General features: G+C 54.0%; 1 protein-coding gene across 1 annotated transcript; it reads left to right on the forward strand.

Annotated features, from left to right (window-relative positions):
- The first annotated feature begins 13408 nt into the window (after nt 1–13408).
- Nucleotides 13409–14980, forward strand: LOC126335833 (putative per-hexamer repeat protein 5). The gene has a single exon (XM_049999300.1). The coding sequence runs from the start codon at nt 13409–13411 to the stop codon at nt 14978–14980; it is 1572 nt and encodes a 523-aa protein (XP_049855257.1).
- Nucleotides 14981–18982: the final 4002 nt, after the last annotated feature.

Here is an 18982-nt window from a genome sequence, read left to right on the forward strand (position 1 = left end):
TCCTGTGTGCCAGACCGTATCAAAGGCTTTTGCTACATCTAGCATAACCATTCCACAGTAGCCTTTGTAGCTGTATGCTAGGGTAGCGGCCTCTACTACCCTCACCAGCTGCTGTGTGTGAGTGGTTTCTCTGAAAGTCAAACTGCTCTTTTGGTTCTGAGGTGTTTCTGGATGGAGAACAGCTCACGGTGGGGAAAAGACTAATTGGTGTATAGTTTTGTAGGAACAGGGGGTCCTTGTCAGGTTTGGCGATTGCTATTACTTCCGCATGTTTCCAGGCTTTTGGAAATACGTAGTGCTTTCATAGCGCCTACGACGTCTTCCACTGAGGAGGGTGGCAGTGCGTCATCTTCGTCTTTAAAAAAAAAAATGCTGTTATTATGTGATCGGAGGCTTTCCCGGCGTATGTATTGTTTCCAGGGCTCTCGGGTGTCCAGCTGGATGCGATCGTTTAAATCCCACAATATTTAGGCGAATAACCTTTCCGCCATCATTACGTGGTTCTGATGGAATGGTCTGTCTGCTCTCTCTCTCACCTTTTACTTTCCCCTCCTTGGGGAAGTGTATGGAGGAGTCTGTAGCCTGCTGGTTTTTACTTCACATTGTATGCTTGTGTGTGAATGAATGATCTTGGATAGTTTTGGCTGTCTGTGTATTGTGACGGTGTTCTGGTTGTGTCTTGTACTTGCCTGAGTTAGGCGTGATGTTGGGTATTTTAAGGATTAAGGATTGGTATTAGGACTTAGAGATTTCGAGATTTTTCTCTTTGACTTAGTCGTCGAAGATCGTCATAGAGCGTTTGTACTTATCATGGGACATGTCATACCGACCTAGGGAGTGGATAAGGTTATTTCCAGATCTTTCGTAGAAAGCCCTTGCCAGATTTTGGAATCTTTCTTTGAGAAGGAGGATTTCAAGAGTGGCGTGCAATTTGTCTGTTGGAAACCCATGGGGTAGATGGAGAGCCCTCCTGAGGGCGCGGTTCTGCAGCCTCTGGAGCTTGTCCAAGTGCTGCTTCGCTGCATATCCCCAGGCAGGACAAGCATATTCCATTACTGGACGTATGAGTGATATGTATACATTCACCCCTATCGATCAGGAAAGGGAGCTGGTTGTGTTGAGGGTTGGGTATAGGATGGACATTCTGGCACAGACCTTCCTATGGACCTCGTCTATGTAGGGCTTCCACGTTAGTCTCGAGTCCAAGGTTACGCAAAGATACTTGGCGGACCTTAGCCAGGGGAGTCAGGACCCATGTAGTTGCAGGTGAAAGGGGGTGGGGGTCGTTGAGACGATCTGCATCTTCTGAGCCTCCAGGTGATCAGTATAGCCTGTGTCTTTTCAGAGTTGATGGTGATGCGCCAGCGCTAGGTTTCAGTGTCATCTAAAACCCTTTGTAGCCTACGAATGACCAGGTCCTTACATTACGAGTGTAAAAGGCTGTGTCATCAGCATACTGTGCGGTGTGTACCAGGCGGGCCGTTGGTGTGTCCACAGTGTACAGACTGTAGCAAAGGGGCCCCAGGACCGCTCCCTGTGGCACCCCAGCACGAATACGCCTTTTGGTGAAGGTGGCTGTTTCTACCTAGACAGAGAAAGTTCTGTTGGTGATATAGCTTTGGATTAACCCGACTAATCTCCCAGGGAACCCCTGTGTATGTAACTTGTATAATAGTCCTTTATGACATACTGAATCGAAGGCTTTGGCTACATCAAGTGGCACTATTCCACAGAATCCTCTGTGGTTTAAGCCATTTGTTGCTGCTTCCACCAGTCTAATGCTCTGTTGTGTGGCGGAGTGCTTCTTTGGAATCCGAATTTTAAAATCCGGCAGAAGTCGCTCGTTGGTGATGAGGCGCTCAGATACCTTTCTGAGAGTTCGCAAGAGGTTAATCGGCCTGTACCTCTGCGGGAATAAAGGGTCTTTCCCTGTTGTTTTTTTTCTGCGTGTTTCCAGTAAGATGGGAACTCGCAGATCTGAGTAATCTCGTTGAAGACGTTCGCGAGGTGTTCGATAGCCGAGGGCAGGAGGTTTTTGACTAGCTGGTTGGTGACACTGTCATGTCCTGGCGCCTTTTATGTAGGGAGGGACCTAATTACTTTTGCCACGTCTTCGGGGGCAAAAAGTGGGGGTTCGTCCTCTGGGTTCTCCTCAGCATTGAGGAAGACAGCCAGTTGGCGATGGACTACCTCTTCATGTTCGTTATCCTGGGGTTCTGGTGCTTGAAACTGCTTCTCGAAGGAGTTGGCGGCCGCGTTGGCGTATACAGCATGGCTCTAGGCCAGACCCCTCCAGTGGTGGCATCCTAGCGCATGTTTTGGTGAATTGCTTGGTTGCTTGCCATAGTGTATGATCGTGTACTTTTGAGAGCTGTGTGTCGGTTTTGCCATTGCTGGTTTCTGTGCTCATTGAGCGGCACCTTCAGCCCTCTCTGTAAACGATTGAGCAGCATCGTGGTGGCCTGATTTCTGGTGATCTTCCAGTCTTTTGCCACTCTGTTCTTGTGTCGGATTTGGGCTAGCAGATGTTCCGGGCGTTGTACTTGCGGGGCGGGCCATTCCTTTGTGGGGGAGTGGCATCTTCCACTGCCTGTAAGATGGTACCTGTTAGGTCTTGTAGCGCTTGTTCTACTGTTTCGGCAGTAGATAGCGGAGCGCGAGCGATATCAGAGGCTACAGTTTCTCGGTATCTCTCCCAGCCTGTACGTTTGTAAGACGTCTGATACCATGGGAGTGCTACCGATAATCCCATATCGACCTCTAGAATCACTGGGTTGTGTTCGGCGGACATTCTGTTCATTGTCCTTGTGGCCACAAACCCCGTGATCTTCTTAGTGAGGGCTAGGTCTGACACGTCGGGACTACCTCCGTTCTTTGGAAAATGTGTGGGCTCCACCTTACCCCATGTTTCGAAGTGGTGGTCGCGCGCTAGTTGTTGCAGTTTGGCGCCTGCTCTGGAGGTTAATCTAGGGTTCCAATCGGGGTGTTTGGCACTGAAGTCACCTGGTATTATGAGTTTGCCTTCAAAATGCCCTAGAGCGGCTATGTCTCCCTCATATATCGCGTCTTGTGGGGGTCGGTAGATCGCAACTACTGTTAGGGGTCCAGTGGCAGTGCTTACTTCACCTGCCACTGCTTCAGTTTTGTTAGTAGCTGGTAGGTATACTCGATGATGGGGATCCCTCTTTTTATGTACATAGCCACTCCTCCGCCTTGGGTTGCCCTGTCTTTACGGTAAACTACGTAGTTGGGAATTGTCACATTTATTCCAGATTTTAGGTGGGTTTCCCCCATTATGCATATGTCAATAGAGAACTCCTGCATGAGTTCTATGAACTCGACCTCTTCATGAACAAAGCCGTCTTCGTTAAAGACGCACATTGTCAGGTCTTGGGTATTTGGTCGTCTATCCACGATGGGGTTTTGAAACTACTGAGGAAGTTGCAGAGGGGAGCGACTGCTCAACTGCTGCCTGAAGGGCAACGAGGATCTGAGTGTTCTGCCTCTGGACCTCCCTGAATTCCTTCACCATTTCCATGACGAAGTTCATGGTCTGGGCCGTAATACCTAACAATGTGTGTGGTCTTTGTTTATTCGTATTTTGTGTCTGCTCATTGTCGTGTTATTTATGTCTGTCGGTGAGGCTTCGGTTCCCTGCGCCGACGGTCCAATTGCGGCCGCCGAACAATGTGTGTGGTCTTTGTTTATTCGTATTTTGTGTCTGCTCATTGTCGTGTTATTTATGTCTGTCGGTGAGGCTTCGGTTCCCTGCGCCGACGGTCCAATTGCGGCCGCCGACTTTCCGATTGCGAGCACCGACGTTTCGACTGCGCTCGCCGACAATCCGTTTGTGTGTGCCGATCCAGGTCCGCGCCGTCCCCGGCGCCGGGTGGCGGAAGATGCAGAATCCCGTGGAGTGTCCCTGGCTGCCGTCGTGGATGGATCTTGTGTCCGCTTGAGGCGTAACTCCCTGATGGAGCTAAGCAATGGTTTCCATGCCTTGCTGAGTTGAAAACCTGTGTCTCGGTTTATGAGATTGTCCGTTACGCGAATTTCATCGGCATCCTTGAAGATGCTGTCCCAGTAGAAGCTGGTAGGGGACCAGAATCTTGGTCTCTTCGTATTTCGCATTGGGTCCAAATTCAAACAATTTTCTACCAGTGCCGATTTGTTGGGCTGGCCTAGGCGCGTGTGGCGTTGGTGGTCTTCACTGTTCGAATAGTTTAAACGACGTAGGATTTGCCGCAACTACATGGAATATTATATACGCCCGCTACTAGAGGCCAAATCCGTCTTTCACTGTCCCCAGCAAGGCGCGTATCTTGCACGGTGGTCGGAAGGACCGTGTCAATTTTGTGTTGTTTTAGCAGTCTCCCGATTTTTGATGTCACGTTGCCTGCATACGGTAGAAAGGCACGGCCTGGTTCGTCATCTTTAGGTTGTTCTTCATCTGGGTTTCTGCTGTGTTTCCGCCGTCTGAGGACCGTCTGGATCTGTCGACTGCTCTACCCATTCTTGCGGTACGTATTTTCTTGGTGTTTGAGTTCTTTGTGCAGATTTTGTTTGTCTGATATCGAGTATGCTCTTTGAACCAGTGTGTTGAGCATCCCGTTGAGTTATGCACGACGGTGGCAACTCGAGGCATGTAAATACAAGTCCGCATGACTAGGCACCCAGTGTGCCATTTGATCTCCGCTCTACAAGTACATCAAGAAAGGGACATTTCCCTTCCTTCTCGATTTCCATGGTGAACCATATGTTCTCGTGGACAGATGTCTCCACAGTGAGAAATTCAATGACGACACGCTGCTTGTAACGTACATCACTTAACAGACGTCATTTTGAGAAGTTTCTGCAGCTATGCCAACTGCCAGAGAAAACGGAAAATTTGCGCACCCACTCCGGAAACATCTAAAGCTTTGCATTCGTACCATTGTTGCTGGCTGAGAAAAAAGACATGGTGGATTACTCTCTGGGTGACCCTTGTATTTTGTGAATAAAATAACTGAACTATGCAAATATATGAGCAGAAAAGTGTCCGCTACGCCACAAGAAGCCCTCTGAATAAACCCTATATAGTGTTTCAGTTTTAACACCCACAAATATCAGCATTGTGAAACGATGTTATTCTCGCCACAATGCAACGTATCTTTTAGGTGTTCCTCGTTGTCAACAAAAGCACTCCTGCGTTTTCAATTTTTCTCTGTTATTCCTCACACAACATGAAGGTACCATACTAGATTGCTGGTGCTTTCAGGAGGACTAGGTAACGAAAGAATCGAGGGGTACGACTTGCGACTCCTTCAACATCAGTGATTGAGGCATCGTTTGTAGCAGATTTGCACATGAGGATAAGCAATAGGGCAGTCAGCTTCACCAATAATGGAATAGAAGATCCTAGGGCAGTTCGGTTAATAGACACACAGAAATAATTAGAATGTTGTTGTTGTTGTTGTTGTCTTCAGTCCTGAGACTGGTTTGATGCAGCTCTCCATGCTACTCTATCCTGTGCAAGCTTCTTCATCTCGCAGTACCTACTGCAACCTACATCCTTCTGAATCTGCTTAGTGTAGTCATCTCTTGGTCTCCCTCTACGATTTTTACCCTCCACGCTGCCCTCCAATACTAAATTGGTGATCCCTTGATGCCTCAGAACATGACCTACCAACCGATCCCTTCTTCTGGTCAAGTTGTGCCACAAACTTCTCTTCTCCCCAATCCGATTCAATACTTTCTCATTAGTTATGTGATCTACCCATCTAATCTTCAGCATTCTTCTGTAGCACCACATTTCGAAAGCTTCTATTCTCTTCTTGCCCAAACTATTTATCATCCATGATTCACTTCCATACATGGCTACACTCCATACAAATACTTTCAGAAATGACTTCCTGACACTTAAATCTATACTCGATGTTAACAAACTTCTCTTCTTCAGAAACGCTTTCCTTGCCATTGCCAGTCTAAATTTTATATCCTCCCTACTTCGACCATCATCAGTTATTTTGCTCCCCAAATAGCAAAACTCCTTTACTACTTTAATTGTCTCATTACCTAATCTAATTCCCTCAGCATCACCCGACGTAATTCGACTACATTCCATTATCCTCGTTTTGCTTTTGTTGATGGTCATCTTATATCCTCCTTTCAAGACACTATCCATTCCGTTCAACTGCTCTTCCAAGTCCTTTGCTGTCTCTGACAGAATTACGATGTCATCGGCGAGCCTCAAAGTTTTTATTTCTTCTCCTTGGACTTTAATACCTACTCCGAATTTTTCTTTTGTTTCCTTCACTGCTTGCTCAATATACAGGTTGAATAACATCGGGGATAGACTACAGCCCTGTCTCACTCCCTTCCCAACCACTGCTTCCCTTTCATGTCCCACGACTGTTATAACTGCCATCTGGTTTCTGTACAAATTGTAAATAGCCTTTCGCTCCCTGTATTTTACCCCTGCCACCTTCATAATTTGAAACAGAGTATTCCAGTTAACATTGTCAAAAGCTTTCTCTAAGTCTACAAATGCTAGAAACATAGTCTTGCCCTTCCTTAATCTAGCTTCTAAGATAAGTCGTAGAGTCAGTATTGCCTCACGTGTTCCAACATTTCTACGGAATCCAAACTGATCTTCCCCGAGGTCGGCTTCTACTAGTTTTTCCATTCGTCTGTGAAGAACTCGCGTTAGTATTTTGCAGCTGTGACTTATTAAACTGATAGTTCGGTAATTTTCACATCTGTCAACACCTGCTTTCTTTGGGATTGGAACTTTTATATTCTTCTTAAAGTCTGAGGGTATTTCGCCTGTCTCATACATCTTGCTCACCAGATGGTAAAGTTTTTATCAGGACTGGCTCTCCCAAGGCCGTCAGTAGTTCCAATGGAATGTTGTCTACTCCGGGGTCTTGTTTCGACTCAGGTCTTTCAGTGCTCTGTCAAACTCTTCACGCAGTATCGTATCTCCCATTTCATCTTCATCTACATCCTCTTCCATTTCCATAATATTGTCCTCAAGTACATCTCCCTTGTATAGACCCTCTATATACTCCTTCCACCTTCCTGATTTCCCTTCTTTGGTTAGAACTGGGTTTCCATCTGAGCTCTTAATATTCATACAAGTGGTCCTCTTTTCTCCAAAGGTCTCTTTAATTTTCCTGTAGGCAGTATCTATCTTACCCCTAGTGAGATAAGCCTCTGTATCCTTACATTTGTCCCCTAGCCATCCCTGCTTAGGCATTTTGCACTTCCTATCGATCTCATTTTTGAGACGTTTGTATTCCTTTTTGCCTGCTTCATTTATTGCATTTTTATATTTTCTCCTTCCATCAATTAAATTCAATATTTCTTCTGTTACCCAAGGATTTCTACCTGCCCTCGTCTTTTTACCTACTTGATCCTCTGCTGCCTTCACTACTTCATCCCTTAAAGCTACCCATTCTTCTTCTTCTACTTTTTACGAAATTTCAGTCACCAACTTTCTCTTCCGAATGCGAAAATATTTTGTTGAGCCCAACCTACATAGGTAGGAATGATCATCGAAATAAAATAAGAGAAATCAGAGCTCGAACAGAAAGGTTTAGGTGTTCGTTTTTCCCGCTCGCTGTTCGGGAGTGGAATAGTAGAGAGATAGTATGATTGTGGTTCGATGAAACCTCTGCCAAGCACTTAAATGTGAATTGCAGAGTAGTCATGTAGATGTAGATACTGTGTTTCTTTCCCCCATTCCTGTCAATTGTTCCCTTATGCTCTCCTTGAAACTCCGTACAACCTCTGGTTCTTTTAGTTTATCGAGGTCCCATCTCCTTAAATTCCCACCTTTTTGCAGTTTCTTCAGTTTTAATCTACAGATCATAACCAACAGATTGTGGTCAGAGTCCACATCTGCCCCTGGAAATGTCTTACAATTTAAAACCTGGTTCCTAAATCTCTGTCGTACCATTATATAATCTATCTGAAACCTGTCATTATCTCCAGGCTTCTTCTATGTATGCAGCCTTCTTTTATGATTCTTGAACCCTTACCTATGATTAAGTTGTGCTCTCTGCAAAATTCTACGAGGCGGCTTCCTCTTTCATTTCTTCCCCCCAGTCCATATTCACCTACAACGTTTCCTTCTCTCCCTTTTCCTACTACCGAATTCCAGTCACCCATGACTATTAAATTTTCGTCACCCTTCACTATCTGAATAATTTCTTTTATTTCATCATACATTTCTTCAATTTCTTCGTCATCTGCAGAGCTAGTTGGCATATAAACTTGTACTACTGTAGTAGGTGTGGGCTTCGTATCTATCTTGGCCACAATAATGCGTTCACTATGCTGTTTGTAGTAGCTTACCCGTATTCCTATTTTCCTATTCATTATTAAACCTACTCCTGCATTACCCCTATTTGATTTTGTGTTTATAACCCTGTAGTCACCTGACCAGAAGTCTTGTTCCTCCTGCCACCGAACTTCACTAATTCCCACTATATCTAACTTTAACCTATCCATTTCCTTTTTTAAATTTTCTAACCTACCTGCCCGATTAAGGGATCTGACATTCCACGCTCCGACCCGTAGAACGCCAGTTTTCTTTTTCCTGATAACGACATCCTCTTGAGTAGTCTCCGCCCGGAGATTCGAATGGGGGACTATTTTACCTCCGGAATATTTTACCCAATTTGACGCCATCATCATTTAATCATACAGTAAAGCTGCATGCCCTTGGGAAAGATTACGGCTGTATTTTCCCCTTGCTTTCAGCCGTTCGCAGTACCAGCACAGCAAGGCTGTTTTGGTTATTGTTACACGGCCAGATCTGTCAATCATCCAGACTGTTGCCATTGCAACTACTGAAAAGGCTGCTGCCCCTCTTCAGGAACCACACGTTTGTCTGGCCTCTCAACAGATAACCCTCCGTTGTGGTACGCAAGCCTCCCCACCAACGGCAAGGTCCATGGTTCTTCTAATAGAAATATACTGTCGAATATTTTGTGTTATGTATGTGTAACAGTGCTCTTTTTTTAGGAATATATGTATTCGATCTTGTGAACATGTCTGGGAACATGGACGAATGAGTTGCAAGACCGTTGTCTGCATTAGTGTCTATTCCCTGTATTACAGACAAAACAACGTGGCTAGCTGTGGATAAGGGAGCAAATGCGCATTTTAATACACGTTGTGAAAGGGGACCTAGTGTTTAGAAAGGTTTGAAAAGGTAAAACTCGTTAGCCCACAGTTGATGACTCCAAAGAAATGTAAAAACAAATTCATAAATACGTGTCCACAATCTTATTCATGATTTAATGCGCTCATCGTCAATCATCGCTGACATACAGGGTGTTTCAAAAATGACCGGTATATTTGAAACGGCAATAAAAACTAAACGAGCAGCGATAGAAATACACCGTTTGTTGCAATATGCTTGGGACAACAGTACATTTTCAGGCGGACAAACTTTCGAAATTACAGTAGTTACAATTTTCAACAACAGATGGCGCGGCAAGTGATGTGAAAGATACAGAAGACAACGCAGTCTGTGGGTGCGCCATTCTGTACGTCGTCTTTCTGCTGTAAGCGTGTGCTGTTCACAACGTGCAAGTGTGCTGTGGACAACATGGTTTATTCCTTAGAGCAGAGGATTTTTCTGGTGTTGGAATTCCACCGCCTAGAACACAGTGTTGTTGTAACAAGACGAAGTTTTCAGCGGAGGTTTAATGTAACCAAAGGACCGAAAAGCGATACAATAAAGGATGTGTTTGAAAAATTTCAACGGACTGGGAACGTGACGGATGAACGTACTGGAAAGGTAGGGCGACCGCGTACGGCAACCACAGAGGGCAACGCGCAGCTAGTGTAGCAGGTGATCCAACAGCGGCCTCGGGTTTCCGTTCGCCGTGTTGCAGCTGCGGTCCAAATGACGCCAACGTCCACGTATCGTCTCATGCGCCAGAGTTTACACCTCTATCCATACAAAATTCAAACGTGGCAACCCCTCAGCGACGCTACCATTGCTGCACGAGAGACATTCGCTAACGATATAGTGCACAGGATTGATGACGGCGATATGCATGTGGGCAGCATTTGGTTTACTGACGAAGCTTATTTTTACCTGGACGGCTTCGTCAATAAACAGAACTGGCGCATATGGGGAACCGAAAAGCCCCATGTTGCAGTCCCATCGTCCCTGCATACTCAAAAAGTACTGGTCTGGGCCGCCTTTTCTTCCAAAGGAATCATTGGCCCATTTTTCAGATCCGAAACGATTCTGCATCACGCTATCTGGACATTCTTCGTGAATTTGTGGCGGTACAAACTGCCTTAGACGACACTGCGAACACCTCGTGGTTTATGCAAGATGGTGTCCGGCCACATCGCACGGCCGACGTCTTTAATTTCCTGAATGAATATTTCGATGATCGTGTGATTGCTTTGGGCTATCCGAAACATACAGGGGACGGCGTGGATTGGGCTCCCTATTCGCCAGACATGAACCCCTGTGACTTCTTTCTGTGGGGACACTTGAAAGACCAGGTGCACCGCCAGAATCCAGAAACAATTGAACAGCTGAAGTAGTACATCTCATCTGCATGTGAAGCCATTCCGCCAGACACGTTGTCAAAGGTTTCGGGTAATGTCATTCAGAGACTACGCCATATTATTGCTACGCTTGGTGGATATGTGGAAAATATCGTACTAAGAGTTGCCCAGACCGCAGCGCCATCTGTTGTTGACAATTGTAACTACTGTAATTTCGAAAGTTTGTCTGCCTGAAAATGTACTGTTGTCCCAAGCATATTGCAACAAACGGTGTATTTCTATCGCTGCTCGTTTAGTTTGTATTGCCGTTTCAAATATACCGGTCATTTTTGAAACACCCTGTACGTAGCCCCCATGGCTCTGAGCACTATGGGACTTCACGTCCGAGGTCATCACTTCCCTAGAACTTAGAACTAGTTAAACCTAACTAACCTAAGGACATCACACACATCCCTGCCCGAGGCAGGATTCAAACATGCAACCGCAGCGGTCGCGCGATTCCATACTATAGCGCCTAGAACCGCTCGGCCGAAATACAGTTAATTATCTGGTGTCTGTTTATCGTATGCCACGGTATTGGTTATCCTGCTACTCAGTCATTCAGCTTCTTTCCACTGGAGGGAAGCGCCGGAGTGTAGCGAAACGTTCGTCCGTTTGTGATATTACTGAAATCATATCTAACTAAACCCATAAATTCTCTGCGTTGTGTTATACCCTAATGTTATATTTGGGGGTGAGACCAATGTCGGGTTCCTGTACCCAGCAACAGATGGCAGCACTTTTTGCAGTTTTTACATCTGAAGGTCAGCGCGTTTTTCCGTGCATTTCCTAAGTTAAACACTGTATGCCATTAGGGCAGTAGATTGACAACGTAGGAAGAGCTGAACAGAGGTGCACATATTTCTTCGCCATCGACTGAAAAAAATGCAGAGGTGTATTCTCAGAAGTGGAATCTGCCTCTCTGCCAGATGGTATCGCTACGGCCTTGGCAGTAATGTGGGCTGGGTTTATTTCCGAGCGCACAGTAAGGGTATTGATCCCCGGCAGAGGCTTCCGTCCGAGAACGGCGGGAGTATGGTCGATTAGACGCCGCCACCGAGGCTGTCCGCTGACGCGTCGCTGTACAGAGGCACTGCTGTCGTCTCGCTTGCGATGAAAAAACGGACTAAAGCGACGAATAAGACCTACTAATTTTTTGCTACGAAGAGCTACTAACAGGTCAAACAGGGAGGATACAACAATCCTACTGTTACACCTAGAGTTGTAAAACTACCGTAGGCTGCTGTAGACCATCGTAAGTGTAGACCACAGTAATTTCCCTAGTAGCCTTCGTCAGTTAGGGCTGCAACTGCATTACCTTAATGTTAGGTGTGTTGCATACCCAACGGGTGTTACCGCATAACGATTGCTTTCTTTACGTGGGCGATCAGTGATACATGACTGTTCTAAAAACTAGAAATGGTTAACAGTCTAGAAACTGAGTGAATATATATGACTGACAGCTTTCTACCTACCATGGGTAGGTATACCACACACGTACAACTCATGTTTCAGTACAGTCATAATTAAGTGTCCCATTATATAGTCTGCGCCCCTCATACACTTCTTTATTTTCTTGACTCTCTAAATCTCAGTTGTGTGTGTGTGCGTATGCGCATGTGTGTGTGTGTGTGTGTGAGAGAGAGAGAAAGAGAGAGAGAGAGACAGACAGACAGACAGACAAACAGAGACGGAGACAGACAGACAGATGGGGAGAGACGGGGACGGACAGACGGGGACGGGGACGGACAGACGGGGATGGGGACGGACAGACGGGGACGGGGACGGACAGACGGGGATGAGGACGGACAGACGGGGACGGACAAACGGGGACAGGGACGGACGGTCGGGGACGGACAGACGGGGACGGGGACGGACAAACGGGGACGGACAGACGGGGACGCGGCCTGACAGACGGGGACTGACAAACGGGGACGGGGACGGACAGACGGGGACGGGGACGGACAGACGGGGATGAGGACAGACAGACGGGGACGGACAGACGGGGACGGGGACGGACAGACGGGGACGGGGACGGACAGACGGGGACGGGGACGGACAGACGGGGACGAGGACGGACAGACGGGGACGGGGACGGAGAGAAGGGGACGGGGACGGCGACAGACAGACAGAGAAGGGGACAGACAGACGGGGCCGGGGACGGGGACGGACAGACGGGGACGGGGACGGGGACGGACAGACAGCGACGGACAGACAAGGATGGGGACGGGCAGACGGAGACAGGGACGGACAGACGGGGAGGGGGATGGACAGACAGGGATGGGGATGGACAGACGGGGACGGGGACGGACAAACAGGGACAGGGACGGACGGACGGGGACGGACAGACGGGGACAGGGACGGACAAACGGGGACGGACAGACGGGGACGCGGCCTGACAGACGGGGACTGACAAACGGGGACGGGGACAGACAGATGGGGATGGGGACGGACAGACGGGGATGGGGACGGACAGACGGGGACGGACAGACGGGGACGGGGACGGACAGACGGGGATGGGGACGGACAGACGGGGACGGGGACGGACAGACGGGGACGAGGACGGACAGACGGGGACGGGGACGGAGAGAAGGGGACGGGGATGGCGACAGACAGACAGAGAAGGGGACGGACAGACGAGGCCGGGGACAGGGACGGACAGACGGGGACGGACAGACGGGGACGGGGACGGGCAGACGGAGACAGGGACGGACAGACGGGGACGGGGACGGGGACGGGGACGGACAGACGGGGACGGGGACGGACAGACGGGGCCGGGGACGGGGACGGACAGACGGGAACAGACAGACGGGGACGGGGACGGGCCCACGGAGACAGGGACGGACAGATGGGGAGGGGGACGGGGACGGACAGACGGGGACGGGGACGGACAGACGGGGACGGGGACGGACAGACGGAGACAGGGACGGACGGACGGGGACGGACAGACGGGGATGGGGACGGGGACGAACAAACGGGGACGGGGACGGACAGACGGGGACGGGAATGGACAGACGGGGGCGGGGGCGGACAGACGGAGACAGGGACGGACGAACGGGGACGGTCAGATGGGGTCGGGGACGGGGACAGACAGACGGGGACGGTGACGGACAGATGGGGACAGGGACGGACAGACGGGGACGGGGACGGACAGACGTGGACGGGACGGATAGACGGGGACGGACAGACGGGGACGGGGACGGGGACGGACAGACAGGGACGGGTACGGACACCGGAGACAGGGACGGACAGACGGGGACGGGGATGGACAGACGGGGATGCTGCCGGACAGACAGGGACGGACAAATGGGGACAGGGACGGACAGACGGGGACGGGGACGGACAGACGGAGACAGGGACGGACAAACGGGGACGGACAGATGGGGACGCGGACGGGGACGGACAGACGGGGACGGGGACGGACAGATGGGGACGGGGACGGACAGACGGGGACGGGGACGGACAGACGGGGACGGGGACGGACAGACGGAGACAGGGCCGGACAGACGGGGACGGGGACGGACAAACGGGAACGGGGACGGACAGACTGGGACGGGGACGGGCAGACGGGGACGCGCCCGGACAGACGGGGACGGACAAACGGGGACGGGGCGGACAGACGGGGACGGGGACGGATAGACGGGGACAGGGACGGACAGACGGGGACGGGGACGGACAGACGGGGACGGGGATGGACAGACGGGGACGGGGACGGACAGATGGGGAAGGGGACGGGGACGGACAGACGGGGATGGGGACGGGGACGGACAGACGGGGACGGGGTCTGACAGATTGGGACGGGGATGGACTGACGGGGACGGGGACGGGGACGGCGACGGACAGACAGGGACGGGGACGGACAGACGGGGCCGGACAGACGGTGACGGACAGACGGAGACAGGGACGGACAGACGGGGACGGGGACGGGGACGGACAGACGGGGACGGGGACGGGGACGGGGACGGACAGACGGGGACGGACAGACGGGGACGGACAGACGGGGACACGGACGGGGACGGGGACGGGGACGGACAGACGGGGACGGACAGATGGGGACGGACAGACGAAGACGGGGACGGACAGACGGGAACGGCGTCAGACGGATTGGGACGGGGACGGACAGACGGGGACGGGGACGGACAAACGGGGACGGGGACGGACAGACGGGGACGCAGGCGGACAGACGGGGACGGATAAACGGGGACGGGGACGGACAGATGTGGACAGGGACGGAGAGACGGGGACGGGGACGGACAGACGGGGACGGGGACGGACAGACGTGGATGGACAAACGGGGACGGGGACGGGAACGGACAGACGGGGACGGGGACGGACAGACGGGGACGGGGACGGACAGACGGGGACGGGGTCAGACAGATTGGGACGGGGACGGACTGACGGGGACAGGGACAGTGACTGACAGACAGGGACGGGGACGGACAGACGGGGACGGGGACGGACAGACGGGGATGGGGTCGGGGATGGACAGACGGGGACGGACAGACGGGGACGAGGACGGACAGACAGGGACGGGGACGGAGAGAAGGGGACGGGGACGGCGACAGATAGACAGAGAAGGGGACAGACAGACGGGGCCGGGGACGGGGATGGACAGACGGGGACGGGCAGACGGAGACTGGGACGGACAGACGGGGACGGGGACGGGGACGGACAGACAGCGACGGACAGACGGGGATGGGGACGGGCAGACGGAGACAGGGACGGATAGACGGGGAGGGGGATGGACAGACAGGGATGGGGATGGACAGACGGGGACGGGGACGGACAAACGGGGACAGGGACGGACGGACGGGGACGGACAGACGGGGACAGGGACGGACAAACGGGGACGGACAGACGGGGACGCGGCCTGACAGACGGGGACTGACAAACGGGGACGGGGACAGACAGATGGGGATGGGGACGGACAGACGGGGATGGGGACGGACAGACGGGGACGGACAGACGGGGACGGGGCGGACAGACGGGGATGGGGACGGACAGACGGGGACGGGGACGGACAGACGGGGACGAGGACGGACAGACGGGGACGGGGACGGAGAGAAGGGGACGGGGATGGCGACAGACAGACAGAGAAAGGGACGGACAGACGAGGCCGGGGACGGGGACGGACAGACGGGGACGGACAGACGGGGACGGGGACGGGCAGACGGAGACAGGGACGGACAGACGGGGACGGGGACGGGGACGGGGACGGACAGACGGGGACGGGGACGGACAGACGGGGCCGGGGACGGGGACAGACAGACGGGAACGGACAGACGGGGACGGGGACGGGCAGACGGAGACAGGGACGGACAGATGGGGAGGGGGACGGGGACGGACAGACGGGGACGGGGACGGACAGACGGGGACGGGGACGGACAGACGGAGACAGGGACGGACGGACGGGGACGGACAGACGGGGATGGGGACGGGGACAAACAAACGGGGACGGACAGACGGGGACGGGGATGGACAGACGGGGGCGGGGGCGGACAGACGGAGACAGGGACGGACGAACGGGGACGGTCAGATGGGGTCGGGGACGGGGACAGACAAACGGGGACGGTGACGGACAGATGGGGACAGGGACGGACAGACGGGGACGGGGACGGACAGACGGGGACAGGACGGATAGACGGGGACGGACAGACGGGGACGGGGACGGGGACGGACAGACAGGGACGGGTACGGACACCGGAGACAGGGACGGACAGACGGGGACGGGGACGGACAGACGGGGACGCTGCCGGACAGACAGGGACGGACAAATGGGGACGGGGACGGACAGACGGGGACGGGGACGGACAGACGGAGACAGGGACGGACAAACGGGGATGGACAGACGGGGACGCGGACGGGGACGGACAGACGGGGACGGGGACGGACAGATGTGAACGGGGACGGACAGACGGGGACGGGGACGGACAGACGGGGACGGGGACGGACAGACGGAGACAGGGCCGGACAGACGGGGACGGGGACGGACAAACGGGAACGGGGACGGACAGACTGGGACGGGGACGGGCAGACGGGGACGCGCCCGGACAGACGGGGACGGACAAACGGGGACGGGGTGGACAGACGGGGACGGGGACGGATAGACGGGGACAGGGAGGGACAGACGGGGACGGGGACGGACAGACGGGGACGGGGATGGACAGACGGGGACGGGGACGGACAGATGGGGAAGGGGACGTGGACGGACAGACGGGGATGGGGACGGGGACGGACAGACGGGGACGGGGTCTGACAGATTGGGACGGGGACGGACTGACGGGGATGGGGACGGGGACGGCAACGGACAGACAGGGACGGGGACGGACAGACGGGGCCGGACAGACGGTGACGGACAGACGGAGACAGGGACGGACAGACGGGGACGGGGACGGGGACGGGGACGGGGATGGGGACGGACAGACGGGGACGGACAGATGGGGACGGACAGACGGGGACGGGGACGGACAGACGGGGACGGCGTCAGACGGATTGGGACGGGGACGGACAGATGGGGACGGGGACGGACAAACGGGGACGGGGACGGACAGACGGGGACGCTGGCGGACAGACGGGGACGGATAAACGGGGACGGGGACGGACAGATGTGGACAGGGACGGAGAGTCGGGGACGGGGACGGACAGACGGGGACGGGGTCAGACAGATTGGGACGGGGACGGACTGACGGGGACAGGGACAGTGACTGACAGACAGGGACGGGGACGGACAGACGGGGACGGGGACGGGCAGACGGAGACAGGGACGGACAGACGGGGACGGGGTCGGGGACGGGGACGGGGACGGGGACGGGGACGGACAGACGGGGACGGACAGACGGGGACGGGGACGGACAGACAGGGACGGGGACGGACAGACGGGGACGGGGACGGGCAGACGGGGACGGGGACGGACAGACGTGGATGGACAAATGGGGATGGGGATGGGGACGGACAGACGGGGACGGGGACGGACAGACGGGGACGGGGACGGACAGACGGGGACGGACAGACGGGGATGGGGTCGGGGATGGACAGACGGGGACGGGGGCGGACAGACGGGGACGGGGTCAGACAGATTGGGACGAGGACGGACTGACGGGGACAGGGACAGTGACTGACAGACAGGGATGGGAAGGACAGACGGGGCCAGGACGGGGACGGACAGACGGGGACGGGCAGACGGAGACAGGGACGGACAGACGGGGACGGGGTCGGGGACAGGGACGGGGACGGACAGACGGGGACGGACAGACGGGGACGGGGACGGACAGACGGGGACGGGGACGGACAGACGGGGACGGGGACGGACAGATGGGGACGGGGACGGACAGACGGAGACAGGGACGGACGGACGGGGACGGACAGACGGGGACGGGGACGGACAGATGCGGACGGGGACGGACAGACGGGGACGGGGACGGACAAACGGGGACGGGGACGGACAGACGGGGATGGGGACGGGGACGGACAGACAGGGACGGGGACAGACAGACGGAGACAGGGACGGACAGACGGGGACAGGGACGGACAAACGGGGACAGGGACGGACAGACGGGGACGCGGCCGGACAGACGGGGACGGACAAATGGGGACGGGGACGGACAGACGGGGACGGGGACGGACAGACGGGGACGGACAGACAGGGACGGGGACGGACAGACAGGGACGGGGACGGACAGATGGGGACAGGGACGGACAGACGGGGACGGGGACAGACAGACGGAGACAGGGACGGACAGACGGGGACAGGGACGGACAAACGGGGACGGGGACGGACAGACGGGGACGCGTCCAGACAGACGGGGACGGACAAATGGGGATGGGGACGGACAGACGGGGACGGACAGATGGGGACGGACAGACAGGGACGGGGACGGACAGACAGGGACAGGGACGGACAGACGGGGACGGGGACGGACAGACGGGGATGGGGTCAGACAGATTGGGACGTGGATGGACAGACGGGGATGAGGACGGGGACAGACAGACAGGGACGGGGACGGACAGACGGGGACGGGGACTGACAGACGGGGACGGACAGACGGGGATGGACAGACGGGGACGGACTGACGGGGACTGACAGACGGGGATGGAGAGGGAGTATTTTGACTAGCAGTATTGTAGATCGTAGACAGCGTACTTAATTTTCAGTAGTCTTGCACCTGGTACTTATTAAGCTCACACGGTCAGAAGTCAGTAACCACAACGCTTCAGAAACCGTTCATGACTTGCAGACAGGAAACGTAGTAAGCAGCAGGTTATACCCACTCCTGATTATCAATATCACACACTCGCTATATGATCAAAGTCTCCGGACTCCGATTAGAGTGACAAAGTTATCAGAGACATTTCAACCTATCTGAAGTTGCCCAAGTTGACGGTTGGTGATGCGACTGTGAAATGCAAAAGTTAGCAAACATCC

The sequence above is a fragment of the Schistocerca gregaria genome, chromosome 2, assembly GCF_023897955.1.
Source record: "Schistocerca gregaria isolate iqSchGreg1 chromosome 2, iqSchGreg1.2, whole genome shotgun sequence".
Taxonomy (NCBI): domain Eukaryota; kingdom Metazoa; phylum Arthropoda; class Insecta; order Orthoptera; family Acrididae; genus Schistocerca; species Schistocerca gregaria.